Genomic DNA, 13,766 nt, shown 5'->3' with positions numbered 1-13,766 from the left:
CAAAATAACCATAAATATGCTAATTTCCATTTTACAAATGAAAAAATATCAAATTAATTAACATCAAAGAACTCACAGCAAATTAGTTACAAGATCAAACCAAATCTGGCCCTGATTCACAGTTTGTAAACTTACTATACCAAATTCTGTTCATTTCATGAAAAAAATAGAGGAAAAATGATAAAATTACTTTTAAAAATAAGATGAGCTTTTGCAGAAAGCTACTACAAACTATTAGCTTAAGATAAAATATTACCAAAAATTTTTTTTCATTAGTAAGCTTTGGTGTCAAATATTAACTGGAGGGAATCATGACTCAATAGTCTATAGAAAAGGATATGAGATAACATAGAAAATAGATGTTCTACAAAAACAGCACCAGCCTCTTGTAGACTGGATAAGAAGCCTTACTGTAACTAATCTGAGAATAAAAGGTTTCCAAATTCAAGCCATACAGAAAATCAAATATTAAAGAAACACTCTTTGTGAATAAAATACCTTTAAAGAAAAGTTATAATCACTTCATAGTTACACAGGATACTTAAAAACTATCATGTATAAAAGTCATCTAATAGTTAATTTTTTAATTTGAAAATCTATTAATCTATTAATAGTGTATTCAATAGAGAGCAAATAGTCTTTTAAACAAGAATACTGGATATCAATATAGGAAAACATTGAATTATAATCCATACTACTCATCATTTATAAAAATCAATCAGAAGTTGATCAAAAGTCCAAAAAATCGACATATACTTCAGATAACATCAATGAAATAAATAGGGAAATTTTTGTGATCTTGGATTCAGGTAACTTTTTCTTATATAAAAGAAGAAATTCATAAACTAGACTTCATTAAAATTAAAACCTCTACTCTTGATTAAGAGAATAAAATAAAAATACAGACCACAGAATGAAAGGCAAAGGTTATATGTCAATCAATACCTGATAAAGGGCCTGTTTCCAGAAATCTGAAAACTAAGAGTCAATTTAAAAATAAAAAAAAAAAATTTAAAAGACAATTCACTAGAGAAAACATTTGCATGACAAGTGTTTCAACAAAATCTCCATCAATGTTTGTAATAAAGCAAATGGAAGCTCAAAAATAATGTGATAGCACTATACACCTATCAGAATTAATAAATATTTTAACTTTAACAGACAATATCAAGTACTAAGAAAAAATTCAAAGAAGCTGGAACTTTTACATGGCAACTTCATTCATAAGGATTTGCCTAAAGAAAGTGAAATTTTGTTCAAATCGGTATCTCTACACAAAATTATGTCAGTAGTCATAATTACTACAAACTAATGTTTTTTAACTGAATAATGGATAAGCCAAACTTAATCACATATCAGAATACTGCACAACAGTGAAAAAAGATCTGACACATGCACAAAAACAAATGAAATCAAACTAACACTGTTTAAAGATCTGCTCTACTACATGAGCTGGTCTTTTCTAGAAATCCATATATGCCTCCTCTAAACGGTTATCAGAGTATTTAGTTATTCTTGCAGAGTCTTGATTTGCCACACTCTCACAGCAACACACCAAGCTTCTCTAGCAAGTCTGCCCTGCCATGAGGGAAGGAAGTCCTGACAGTGTCAGTTAAAACAATTGATTCCTCTACTTGTTTAGGAGCTACTACAAATGAGTATTTGTTAATCAAATAGCCACCATTCTCTTCCTTAACTGTGTTTGGGATCAGAAATGAACCCCCAAATCCATATTCTAAAGACTTAGTTACTAGGTAATAGTGTTCTTTGAAGCGAGTGGAAGGACATGAGACGTAGTAGGGGGAAGTAGGAGGCTGGCAGGATGTGCACCTGAAAGTAAGCCTTGTCTTCATCTATTTCCCATTCCTTTTTCCTTCCCTCACTCTCTCTTTCTTTGCTTCCTGGCAACCACAAGAAAGTATCCTTAATCTACCATGGCCCCTCACTGTGATGTTTTACCTGGACAGAGGCCTACAACAATAAGGCCAAATGATTATGAACTGAACTCATGGAAACTGTGAAGCAAACTATCTTCCCTTTATTCAAGTCATTTTCTCACGTATTTTATTAAGTGACAGAAGAATGACTGATATGACATTCTAATTATATGGCTACACTATATCTAAATAAGCAAGAATACTAAAATTTTGTTTTTAGTCTAATAAAAAGCAAATCACTTAAAACTGAACATCACTATTATATAAACCAGCTCAAACACCTCCTTCAATCCCAATCACATCTTTAAAACAACAGAGAAAAAAAACACATTCAGAACCAAATCCCAATTCCCAGAAAATTTACTTTTCTAATTGCTATCCTAGGAATTAACCTTTTCTTTTATTGGCTAATAAGAACTAGAGGACTATTTTTCTTTTTACTTTGGCCTAGAGTTATTTTCTTTACAGGGTCTCGATATCATAATTATCCAGAAAATGATGCTCAGGTCCTTTCCAATGAAGTTAGATATCAGCATGTCTAAGAGTATAACACTGGCATGGGCAACTTGAAAACAAAAGCCCATGTTTATCCAATAAACAACCAAAATTGAGAACAGAGAAACTGAAGGCCAAGTTCATAATTTGCTTTTACTAAAATGTAGAACAGCCTAAAGTTTATTAACCTGTGTTGTGTATCACCCTCTACTTCCACCCTCCCTCTACCTTTTCTATATTTTCTACTTTCCATTTCAGGAGCTAGCAAGAGTTTATTAATTATATTTCCTATAAACCATCTCAAATACCTGGTGAAATAAACAGTAAGCAGCAAACTAGCTTTCTGTCTCACACACATAGGGGTGGAAGTGGGGGATTGACTTCAAATGTGCAGCTTAAAACATGACAGAAAAATCAGTTACACAAGACACCTGCATGAAAATCCAGAACAAATCTCTATGATCAGCAAAAGCTAATGATGTAGTTTATCTCTCAGGTCTCTTGTCTATGCAACTCTTTACCCATCTAAAAACAAATTTAAGAATGCACACATAAAATAATTATCAACAGGGACAGTAAATAATCCTTAGAAATGATGTAAGTACACACAGGTCAAATTCTGACAAAGTTCTGAATTTCATGTGCTTACTAAGTCTTTAGAATTGCCATTAAATACAGTGAGTAATAAAACCAACCAAGAAAACAATCACAGGAAGAAAAAAATACCTTGACATACTTCTGAAGATCAGAAATGAGAGAAACTAGGAGTAGAGTAGTTTTAAATAATGTGGTCCAAGAAAGCAGCTGCATCATCCAGGCCCTATTATGGAACATCAAGGTCATAATTACTTCTCTTGGTGAATTAATCAAGGTAGGGAAATGTAGAGGCCCTGCCCTAGAATGAACTGACCTGAATATTTCCAGACCAGACTAGCTTAAAAATAAACTTGGAAGAATTAGGAAAGAAGCTACATGATAGAGGGATAGAATCAACATAAACATGGCAAAATCAAGTGAGAAATTCAGATATTTTTGACTCTTTTTCCCTGATTCTAGGAAAGCATTCTGCATACATGAGTATTTACCACATTAAATAAATCTTCATGAAATAATAGTAATATACATCAGGATAATTTTGAATCAAGAATAATTTTAGCTAATAATAAGTGCATCTGTACTAAATACTTTAAACCATAACAAAAAATGGCCAACTAAGAATAGTCTGGTATTGTTCAAGACAATACAAGAGAGGAAGGAAGTTTACCTTGCTTTTCTATCACCTACTACTTCAAAGATACATCTCTGTGTAATAGTCTACTATCTAGCATAGATTTATATTGGCTGGCACACATTAACTACCTGTTAAACTGAATCTATTCCTCCTATCAGGCCCCTAATGAAAGCTCTTCAGTCTACCTTCTTTTTTTTCCAACACCTAATCAGTTACTATGTTCTACCTATTCTTTGCAAGATGTCTTTGATCAACTCCCTTTTTCAGTCCTCCTCTACAAAATCTATGACTACCACAGTCTCCTCACTGATATTCACCACCTTTAGAACTTTCCCTATTCCAATCAATCCCCCTCAAACTGCTACTGGTCATTTTTCAAAGCATAAATGTGATGTCACTTAATGTTCTAAGAGAGTTCATATTTACAAAATAAAATTATATGCATAAACTTGCTTTAAAAGAACCAATGCAATCTGGACTCACACAATTTCACACAATAGTCCAATGCAAACTTACATCTCAGTGATACACATCTCTCCTTTACAAAGTAAGTATAGTTTCGCTTACACTGTCTCTATCCATTTGAATTGTTTCTTTCACCACTATGAAAATATTATTGCTCTAGAATACCCTGATCAAATGCAACCTCCTTCACAAGGCCTTATCAGATCTATATCCCTAAACAATGAGTGCCCTTACCACACCCCTTCTTTAATGGTCCTGTGCCATTTACAGCAACAATTTCTCAAATTCCTGTCTTGTTCATCTAACTTAAATCACTGAAGGAAGAATATGATTCAGAAATGGATTTTTCAGACATTTTACATTATTGTACTCATATACACTGTAAGAATTCCAAATACAACGACAGAATGTAAATGAAATGCCTAATTAACTACTTGACAGAATAAAATTTGTGGGTTTTTTTATCCCTCTAAGTATCCCTGAATATGACCTCCTATTTATTTCTATATCATCCTGTGATTAAAAAGATGCAAAATGAGAACTTCAATAACTTTGGAAGAAATGATCAGATTTAGGGAGGTCTTTTAAAAAAACATCACTGTAGAAAGCCTGGGGCTATGGCTATACCTATCTAAACTCCAAGGCTTTACACACACACATATATGACAATAATTTAATTTTTAATGAGAAAATAAAGGGAACTGTTATTTATTAGACACATTCTATACGAAGGTCAACTTGCTAAGTATATTAAGCCCAGTGCTGAATTTCTTTTACATAACAACTTTGAAAATATGTTTCTTCTCACTTGCAGATGAAGCAGTTGGAATCTAAAGAACTAAGATACCATGTACTATCACATATTTATTGGGGTGCTGGAATACAGCTTCATCTGTTTCAATGCTTATGTTCTTTCTTTTATTACTACAGAGTGTCATAAAAATTAATTAAAACTTGACAAGTTTTCTCAATTTATCCTGGTTAAAATTTTAATGGCTATAGCTTTAACCTCAAACTCCTTTCATCAATGAATTAAATTACTCCCCAAACTAAATTCCTTAAACAAAAACATACTGATAATAATATGGAAGTACCAGAATTCTAATAAAATATTCATTATATGATATACAAATTCAAAACACTATAATCAATTCTTCCAGAAAAGAACCAAATATTTTCCTTCACACACAAAAAAAGAAAAGTACTATGCAAACTGTGATGTTCATGGAACTAATTCATGAAGAATTCATGGTACTCAAACAGGCTGTTCTTTATGACCCTTGCCCAGGAACAACCAATACCATCTCAAGTAACACCTCTTTCCTGATCTTGACAGAATCCAGGCAGAGGCTTAAATTGCAGCTGCCAGAGGGGTGATGCCCTTTGAAGTTGTTATTCCCAGCAGACCTAATTGAGACAGTCCCTGAAAGACTCTCACAACCAGAACTTCTTGTTTACCTTACAGCCCTGTTTCCAGGAATTTTTCCCCAAGAGCCAAAGGAGCCCATGTTTCCCTTCTGCAGGCCCATTTTCTGCTATTCACCAGAACCAAACTAGTTTTTGATTGAAATCTTGACACATTTCCCCATAGGAAAAATTTTCAAACAGTAATTAGGCTCATCATCTCTATGGCTTGCTATTGTTCATTGATCTAGAATTGTTGCTGCCTATGGTTTTCTTGTGTGAAAACATGTTAAGATTCTCAAACAACCAATTTACACACTGCTTAAAGAGTAATTCTAAAGTTCTCTACTGTTCATATAAGCAAGAAAGGCAAAATATACTGAAAAACATTCTAAACTACACGAGTTACTATAATTTAATAATTCATGTTTAGTTTTACCAGTAGTCAACACACAGAAATTATTTGTTTTGACATCAAAATTGACAAATTTATACCTACATTTTCTTTAAGCACTCCAGAAATTTTTATATTCCATTATATATAAGAATATATAATATATTCAGATATGTAATATAATAAAAATACCTTTGTTCTAAAACCCACCACAATTGAGAGTTGTAAAGTTCAAACCTAAAAGCCAGAATTTCTAAAGTCACTGTCAAAGGGTGTGATGAAAATAAATATAAATTCTATAAAGGAAAACTGCTTTTTGTAAACAGAATATCATTATAAGAAACAAAACAAAATTAGTATGCCAACATGTAGCGCCAAAATTTCAACCAGAATATTTTTAATAAAGTAACTTGCAGGGATAAATCTAACCAATCATAATGGTTTTAAACAAAGAACGCAGAAATACTATCTTCACCACATTACCTTCACCTTTTGTTTTACTTCATAGGTTTTAATGGTTTCCACTGGAACATTTCTCCAAATTGCAGAGGAAAAGAGACCTATTATTAAATCTCTACAGTATCTAAAACATACTGCAAAATTTTTTAAAAAAATCATGTGTACTAATTACAATTTAGAAGATACTGCATTCAAAATTAACTAAAACTAAAAATAAAATAGTAGATATTTGCAAGGTTTCTACTTCTTATATATATATTAAATACTTGTGATTCATTAATAAAACAAAAATTCCTCCCCCCCCAGATAGTATGGTTAGACATTTTATACATGCAGTTAGAATGTCCACATTTTAAGAAGAAATTAACACTTCCATTCATCTCACTTTTAACCAATTCTTGAGAGATTAAAATATTAAAACATTTTGTAATCACTCAGATTAGTAATAAAATACTTCTTATCTGTATAAAGGATTCCATAATATTTCTCAATTTATTTCCACAAAATCTCTTGTTTCAAGTTATTCTAACAGGTAATCTAACCCTAGTTTAACTTAAAAGAACATAAAGGCAAAATGACAAGTAATTATACAATAATCCAAGGTATTTTTTTAAGATGGAAAAATATTTAAAGACAAAGGCTCACCCTTGAGATTTCGAGGATTCTGAGTCTTCAAAACATTCTGTTGTGAATCAAACTGGCATTCAACTATTTTAGGAGGTGTATGGTGGCCTCTACTGGAATACTATGCTTATGATTAAGTGATTACGAAAGGATCTAACTTTCTACCACAATAGGTAGGTTTTTGTGTTCAAATATTGCCCATTTTTTTGTAGCCAAACAATAAAATACCTGTGCACATCTAAGTTCTCGCGGCCCAACTGCAAAGCACAGCCAGTACAGTTTCAGAAGTAAGAATGAACGGCGGGAAAAGGGGAGAACGGAAGTATTTTGGTTCAACTTGGCTAAGCTTTACTAAAATAGGGTCTCATAAGCTCTGGGCATCACTTGGCCTCTGGTACCCACCATCTGGTCAGGTATGAAGGCTAGGAAAAGGTAAAGGGTTTAAGTAAAACTGAAGGAGAGTAAGGGGATCTGAGAACAGTCAGCAGCCGTTCACCTGCACATGGATTAAAGGCTGTCAGTTCTCCACTTCAGGTAGGAAATAAAAAGAAGAAAGATAGCAGGCTGCAAAGAAATGAGAATGCTGTTACCAAGGAATACTCATCTCCTGGGGTGAAAGTCCCTAGAGTTAGTCACCTTGGTGTGTTTTTGTTTCCCTGAGTTCATAAAGCACTGGAGTTCAACAGCAAGCTCTGGTCCTCAGCTCCAATTCTCAGAGAGCAGAGGCAGCGTGGTGCAAGAGGAACGCACGGAGTCAGGCAAGGCACCCCGCGTGTCCCCCAGTCCCGCTTCGGGTTGGAAGTGAAGAAACTTAGTCAGAACAAACTCCGGCGTGGCCGCACCTCCTGGAGCTCCAGAGGCCAAGCGGCAGCTCTGCAGGCTGGAGCTCCTTGTCCTGACCCCTTTCCCGCCCTCATTCTGCCAGAGCTAGGTCCGGGCCCCCAGGAAGGGGGTGGGGGGCTAGCAGGCACCCCGCTCTCCCGCCCACCCGGACACTGGGCTGCAGACTTGCAGCCGGTCCCGCCCACCACACTAACCTCGCTACTGCTCGTGCTGCCGAACACCTCCATTTCTTCGTCCCAGGAATTCTCCGCAGGCACGAATGGTAGCATCGCCGCTTCAGGAGCACTCAAATAGAAGCTGCTTGCCCCCAGCGCCAGCATGCATCCCGTCGGAGGAGCCGGCTCCTGGTCTTCTTCTTCGTAGGACCAGGACTCGCGTTGGGTGACTGCTGACCTCGCCAATGGCGGGTACCTCAAAAGAGAGACCACAGGGGTCCCCGCCCGCTGCTGGGGTGCAGAAAGAGAAGACAAACTCAGTGCTGCCTCCCCTCGAGCAGCCACACGGCTCTCGCCGACCGCCCCGCCAGGCTCCGCGGGGCCGCCCCCCTGCCGCCCGCGCCGCTCCCCCCCCCCCCCCCCCCCCCCCCCCGGCCCCCTCCCCGCTCTCTGCGCCGCCAATATGGCGGCTGCCGCCGCGTTACCTGTGCGGCGCCTGGAACCCCCCGCGGCAGCGGCGCGGCGGCGTCACCCGCACGTCAATGGAGGTTCCCCAGGCCCGAGTGGAGGGGGGCTGGGAGCTGGGGAGGGAGGGCGGGGTGGTTTGCGGGGAGCGCGTGCTGGGGGCGGGAAGACGGGGAGGGGGCGTGCTGCGCGGGGGAGGCGGGCGAACCGTAGTAAAGCCCACAGCTAGCGCCTGCTAAACCTGCCCACTCCACCGAGCATGCGCGATGCTCCCTACACATGCTCAGCAGGCCCTCCAAAGACTACCGAACTGCCTGGCTGGCGGGAGGATTCCCAAATAGGATGCGGGAACTCAGGGACTCTGAAGAGAGCTCCAGGAGTCCTGACTCTGCCCAAGGGCCAGCTTGCTGGGCCCAACAAAACACGCCTGTCTTATATACTGCGCCACGCCCATTTCAATACCTAGTAACAAATACTATCAGGGCGGGGATTTTAAGACTCAAGTTAGCTACCTAGAAGCCAGAGGCAGCAGGTAATCCCTTTAAAAGGACTCAGTAGAACTATGCTGTCCACCTTCCCACCCTACCAGGTTTGTCTCACTTAACATGCTCCTGGGGGTTGCCCTCACAGTACTGATGAACTCACAATGGTTTGATCTCATTCATGCCCCCAAACAAGTGCACCCAACACACACACACCACTAAGCAGACTCTAGCCATAGCAACAAAGTCAGGGTGTCTAATGCTAAACGCCTCCCCCGAAAATATATGATCTGCTGACAATAATGCTTCAGTATTCTTCACTTTGTGCTTTACTCCTTTGCTGTTCTTTGGTTCTCGTAATGTAACAGATAAATTAAGTTCCATCTTACACACTGGGAGGATGATCAAAACCCTCAGCAAGACATTTTAATACTTATGAGTAAAAAAATAAAGTTATTCCACCTTTTGACACTTAGAGGCTTGAAAGAAATTGCTACAGTGGCAAAATTAGCTCAGTACCTTGGAGAGGTTTCTAACATACTGTATATAACAGCCACTTCCTCTCCCCTTCTGCATCTAGAGCTCTTGTGCCATGCTACTAAAGAACACTGAACTGTGCCTTCCATTTATGTCACCATCTGGTGTGGAGTGCTAAGAAACCAAAGAGGCCACAGAGGTTGTCAGTGAATTCAAATAAGAATTACCAATAATGCCTTCTGACTCCGCTTAAAATCCAAAGAAAAATAACCTTAAGGAATGTTGTTCCACAACAGTGATACCTTTGAATGAAAACATGAGGCTTTGAATCTTGAAAGTGTGTCTGTGTGTGTGTGTGTGTGTGTGTGTGTCTGTGTGTCTGTGTGTGTGTCTGTGTGTCTCAAAAGTAAATAGATTTATGTTTGGCAAAACTGAGTGTTAATTAATTCCATTCCATTGAGCTCTGAATCAAGTCTCAGTTTTCTACTGCTTACCATCTCAGTTCAGAACTATTTTCCGAATCACCTATTTTTCTCCTATTGGATTGTTCCCATCAGCAAAAACAAAGTTTCTAACTTTTATTTACTATCATTTGATGCATTTTATACCTCTCTATTAATTTAAATATTTTTCTTCACTTGGCATCCAAAATAAAACCTTGTACATTTTCCTCCTACACCATTGATTGCTTCTAGCCTGGTTTGCTATATTGTTCTTTGTCTTTATAATCTCCAACCATTGGTACTTCAGTACTCAGCCATTGACTTTTGTCTTTCCTAGTTTTCTAGTTTTTCCCTTATATCTAGATCCATTGTTTAAATTCTATCTGTATGCTAGAGATGTCCAAAATTACCTCTAGTCATAAACTTTCTTGAAATCAAGAGTTGTACATCCACAACCTAATCAATATATGTGCATAAATATCTAATAGTTCATTCAAATTCAGATTACTCAAAATAACAATTTCAATCCAACAAATCTGTCCCTTTGAGTTTTCCACAAGGTAATTAATGGCCTCCACTACTCAACAAGTTTGCTGTTCATACCTCACTTTACTATGTTCAATTTTCACCACCAAACAAATGAATTTTAACTTTCCTCTGTGTTTCATCATTTAACATTCTCTTTAGCACATAGTCTCATGTGTATACATATATATATATATATATATATATATATATATATGTATATATATATATACATATATATATATATCAATCCTGTGCTTTTACTAAACTGGGGGTGATAAGTATTTAGCCTATTTTCAATATTGTTAATTTTGCTCTCACCCCTAGGAATTGCTTCAGATTAACTCATAATATTTGATTGAACTGATCATGTACCTCCTTAACTGATCTTTTGTGATATAAGTTTAAGTATGTCAATCCAGTGATCAAAGTTCCTGAAAGAGTCTCCCTTATCTCCATTAAAACGTCCAAATCTCTTAGCTCTGAATGTAACTGTTTTGCTATCTGCCTTCATCTTAACTTTCACCATTCATGGTGACATGTTCTAGTAAAACTGATGCATGTGTTATTGCCTCTTTCCCTTCTCAGACATCCTTATGTGGTTTGGTATTTTCTCTTTTTAATTTTATTTTCTTTCTTTCCTCAATTCTACTAGCACAAAAGGACCTTTTGTGTTGGCGAAAGTGTTTGCGAAAATGGAATGGCATTGGATTTGAACTGTTCCGTCTTCTGCAGAGTGTATGGAAGGGAGACTTTTAATTTCTCTTCAGTCTTCAGGAAATTATTTTTCTGAATTTTTTTACTCATACACGTGATTGTTCTTGGGTTTTAAATTACTATAGAATAGCATTTGAATTTTTTAAACAATCGAAAATATTTTAGTGATTTGGTGATTATAACACACTGTATCCTGTTCTAAATAAATTGTTCATCTAAAAAGTTGACATTACAGTCTCTACTACCATTGTAATGTATTTTCTGAGTATTTCCAGAACTAGAGAAAGGGCGCACTTAAACCTCCTTACTGATTCTTCTACTCTGTGACAAATGACTCACATTGGATGACCTAGGTCAGAGGTGAAAGTGGGTGGTCACGTAATTTAAGTGAAAAAAAAAGTTGACTGACCTATCTTGGCCCCACTTCTGGGACGGGGTGTGAAATATGAAGTGACAGTCTTTGATCACCAGATCACAGACCACCCACAGTTCACTGTGTTTGTGATTTCTAAACTTTGACATATACAAGGTAATATTTGGTGAATGATTATAGAAAGATCCACGTCATCTTGTGGTATTCTCTGTCTGCTTCTACAAATATTATCATCTAACTAATTAGAAAAGATTGCATATATATATAATTAAGAAGCTACTAAAATATTCACTATACAAACATTGAAGTATATATTCAAATAAAATATTCAAATATATACAGATGCTGCTAAAATATTCAAATATTTTAGTTTTGAAATATCCTGGTATAAACAAGAAGTTTGTATTTAGAAAAATAGAAAATTAAAGTGTTTAAATATGAATAAATTATCCTTAAAGCATACTTCAGCAGTTTCAGAAAACTTACTCTAAATATGCTAATATTGGGCTACTACAAATGAAACTGCAAAAAGGAAATAACTCACTAATAAAGTGCAAGCTTACTATATTGTCTGTATTATAAAATGGATGATATGTAAATAAAATATCAAATAAAAAATTAAAATGGATGATATTAAACAAATAACATAAAAGATAATTTAATAAATTTTATATTTAGACAGTTACTAAGGTGTGTATTATGTTGGATTGGAATTTTTTACATTATTAGAGACAGGGTGGAGGAGTAGAATGATAACCCTCATTTCTATTCTACTGAGATTTTTAAGAAAAATACTAATGTGATTTATCTAAAAATTCAGTCCTACTTCATTCTAATTGTGGTATCTGTTACAAAATAATTCTTTTATAATATACATATGCAAAATATGAAAACCAAATGTTTTCTCTTTGCTTCTAAATCTCTTTAAGACAGAACAAAATATATGTTTATATTTTTTATTTTCTGGGTGGAAATATTAAGGGTTTTTTCCAAGACTACTGGCAATAGGTTGGTCAAAATTTTAAAATGATTGATCTACTGAACAGGAAATGAGTTTCTAGGATGATGTAAATAAAGATGATAGTGAGCCATATTTCAAAAAAGATACATTTTTATAAGTCAAAGCAATAACATCAGATATAAAGCTAATCTGGATGCAATATCCTTTACAGCATTGTTCACTGAGGTTGAATGAGGAAACTCGACTGGTTGTTCAGTTAGTGTTTCTTTCCAAACTCACAGTTTCAATTGAAGTCTCTTCTAAATCCTGACCTTTATTGAGGAAAATCCTAAGCATTAACAACTCCTTGATTAAGACTATGGGAGTAGCTATGTAACCTTGTATGAAATTCAAGCATACCTCTTAAATCTATCATAACATAATGAAACTTATAAACATGTACTTCTACCAACTTACCTCATTTCTGATTGTCTTTTACATATAATTTACAGAAAATTATAACCTAAATAAAAATATATGCTTAGAATTCTCACCACTAGCCTGATTGTGTATGCCTTTAATCTTAACACTTGGGAGGCAGAGGAAACCAGATCTCTGTAGATTTGAGGCCAACCTGTTCTACACAGAGAATTTCAAGCCAGTCAGGACTACAAAATAAGACCCTATCTCAAAAACAAGACATCTAATCACTGAGGCTCAATGTTGGATCATTTACCTAAAGTCTCTCACTCAGCAAAGGCATGACTGCAAACAGGACTATACAATCTGTTTCTCCTCCCCTCTCCTCTTCTCCCTTCCCTTTCCCTCCTTTCCCCACCTCACCTCTCTCCTCCCCTCCCTTCCCCTCCTTTCCCCTCCTCTCCCTCCTCTCCCCTCCTCTCCCTTCCCCTCTCCTCCTCTCCTCTTCCCCCCTCTCCTCACCTCTCCCCTCCCCTGCTCTCCTCTCCCCTCCTCTCCCCTCTCCTCGCCTCTCCCCTCCTTTCCCTCCTCTTCCTCCTCTCCTCTCCCCTTCCCTCCACTCCTCTCTCCCCCCTCCTCTTTTCTCCCTCCTCTCTTCTCCCTCCTCTTCTCTTCTCCCTTTTCTCTTCTCTTAACCTCTCCTTCCCCCTCCCCTATTCTCCTCTCCTCTCTTCTCCTCTCCTTTCTTCTCCCCCCTCCCCTCTTCTCCTCTCCCCTGTTTCCTTTCTTCTCTTCTTCATCTCTTCTCCTCACCTCTCCTCTCTTCTCTTCTCTCCCTCTTCTCTTCTTCTCTTCTCGCCTGTCTCTTCACCTCTCTTCTGCCCTGTCATCTCCTCTCCTTTCTTTTCCTCTCCCTT

At 37.0% G+C, this 13,766-nt stretch overlaps 1 protein-coding gene across 1 annotated transcript in view; it reads right to left on the bottom strand.

Moving 5' to 3' along the window:
• The window catches only part of Rps6ka6 (ribosomal protein S6 kinase A6), a 141,232-nt gene that overhangs the window by 66,013 nt on the left and 61,453 nt on the right, over nucleotides 1-13,766 (bottom strand). Inside the window, exon 3 of the mRNA XM_028780492.1 lies at nucleotides 8,047-8,298. Coding sequence (XP_028636325.1) covers nucleotides 8,047-8,298 — 252 coding nt within the window. The remainder of the gene's footprint in view (nucleotides 1-8,046; nucleotides 8,299-13,766) is intronic.

The sequence above is a fragment of the Grammomys surdaster genome, unplaced genomic scaffold (assembly GCF_004785775.1).
Source record: "Grammomys surdaster isolate TR1022 unplaced genomic scaffold, NIH_TR_1.0 61, whole genome shotgun sequence".
Classification (NCBI taxonomy): Eukaryota; Metazoa; Chordata; class Mammalia; order Rodentia; family Muridae; genus Grammomys; species Grammomys surdaster.
This window is presented reverse-complemented; position numbering and strand designations above follow the sequence as displayed.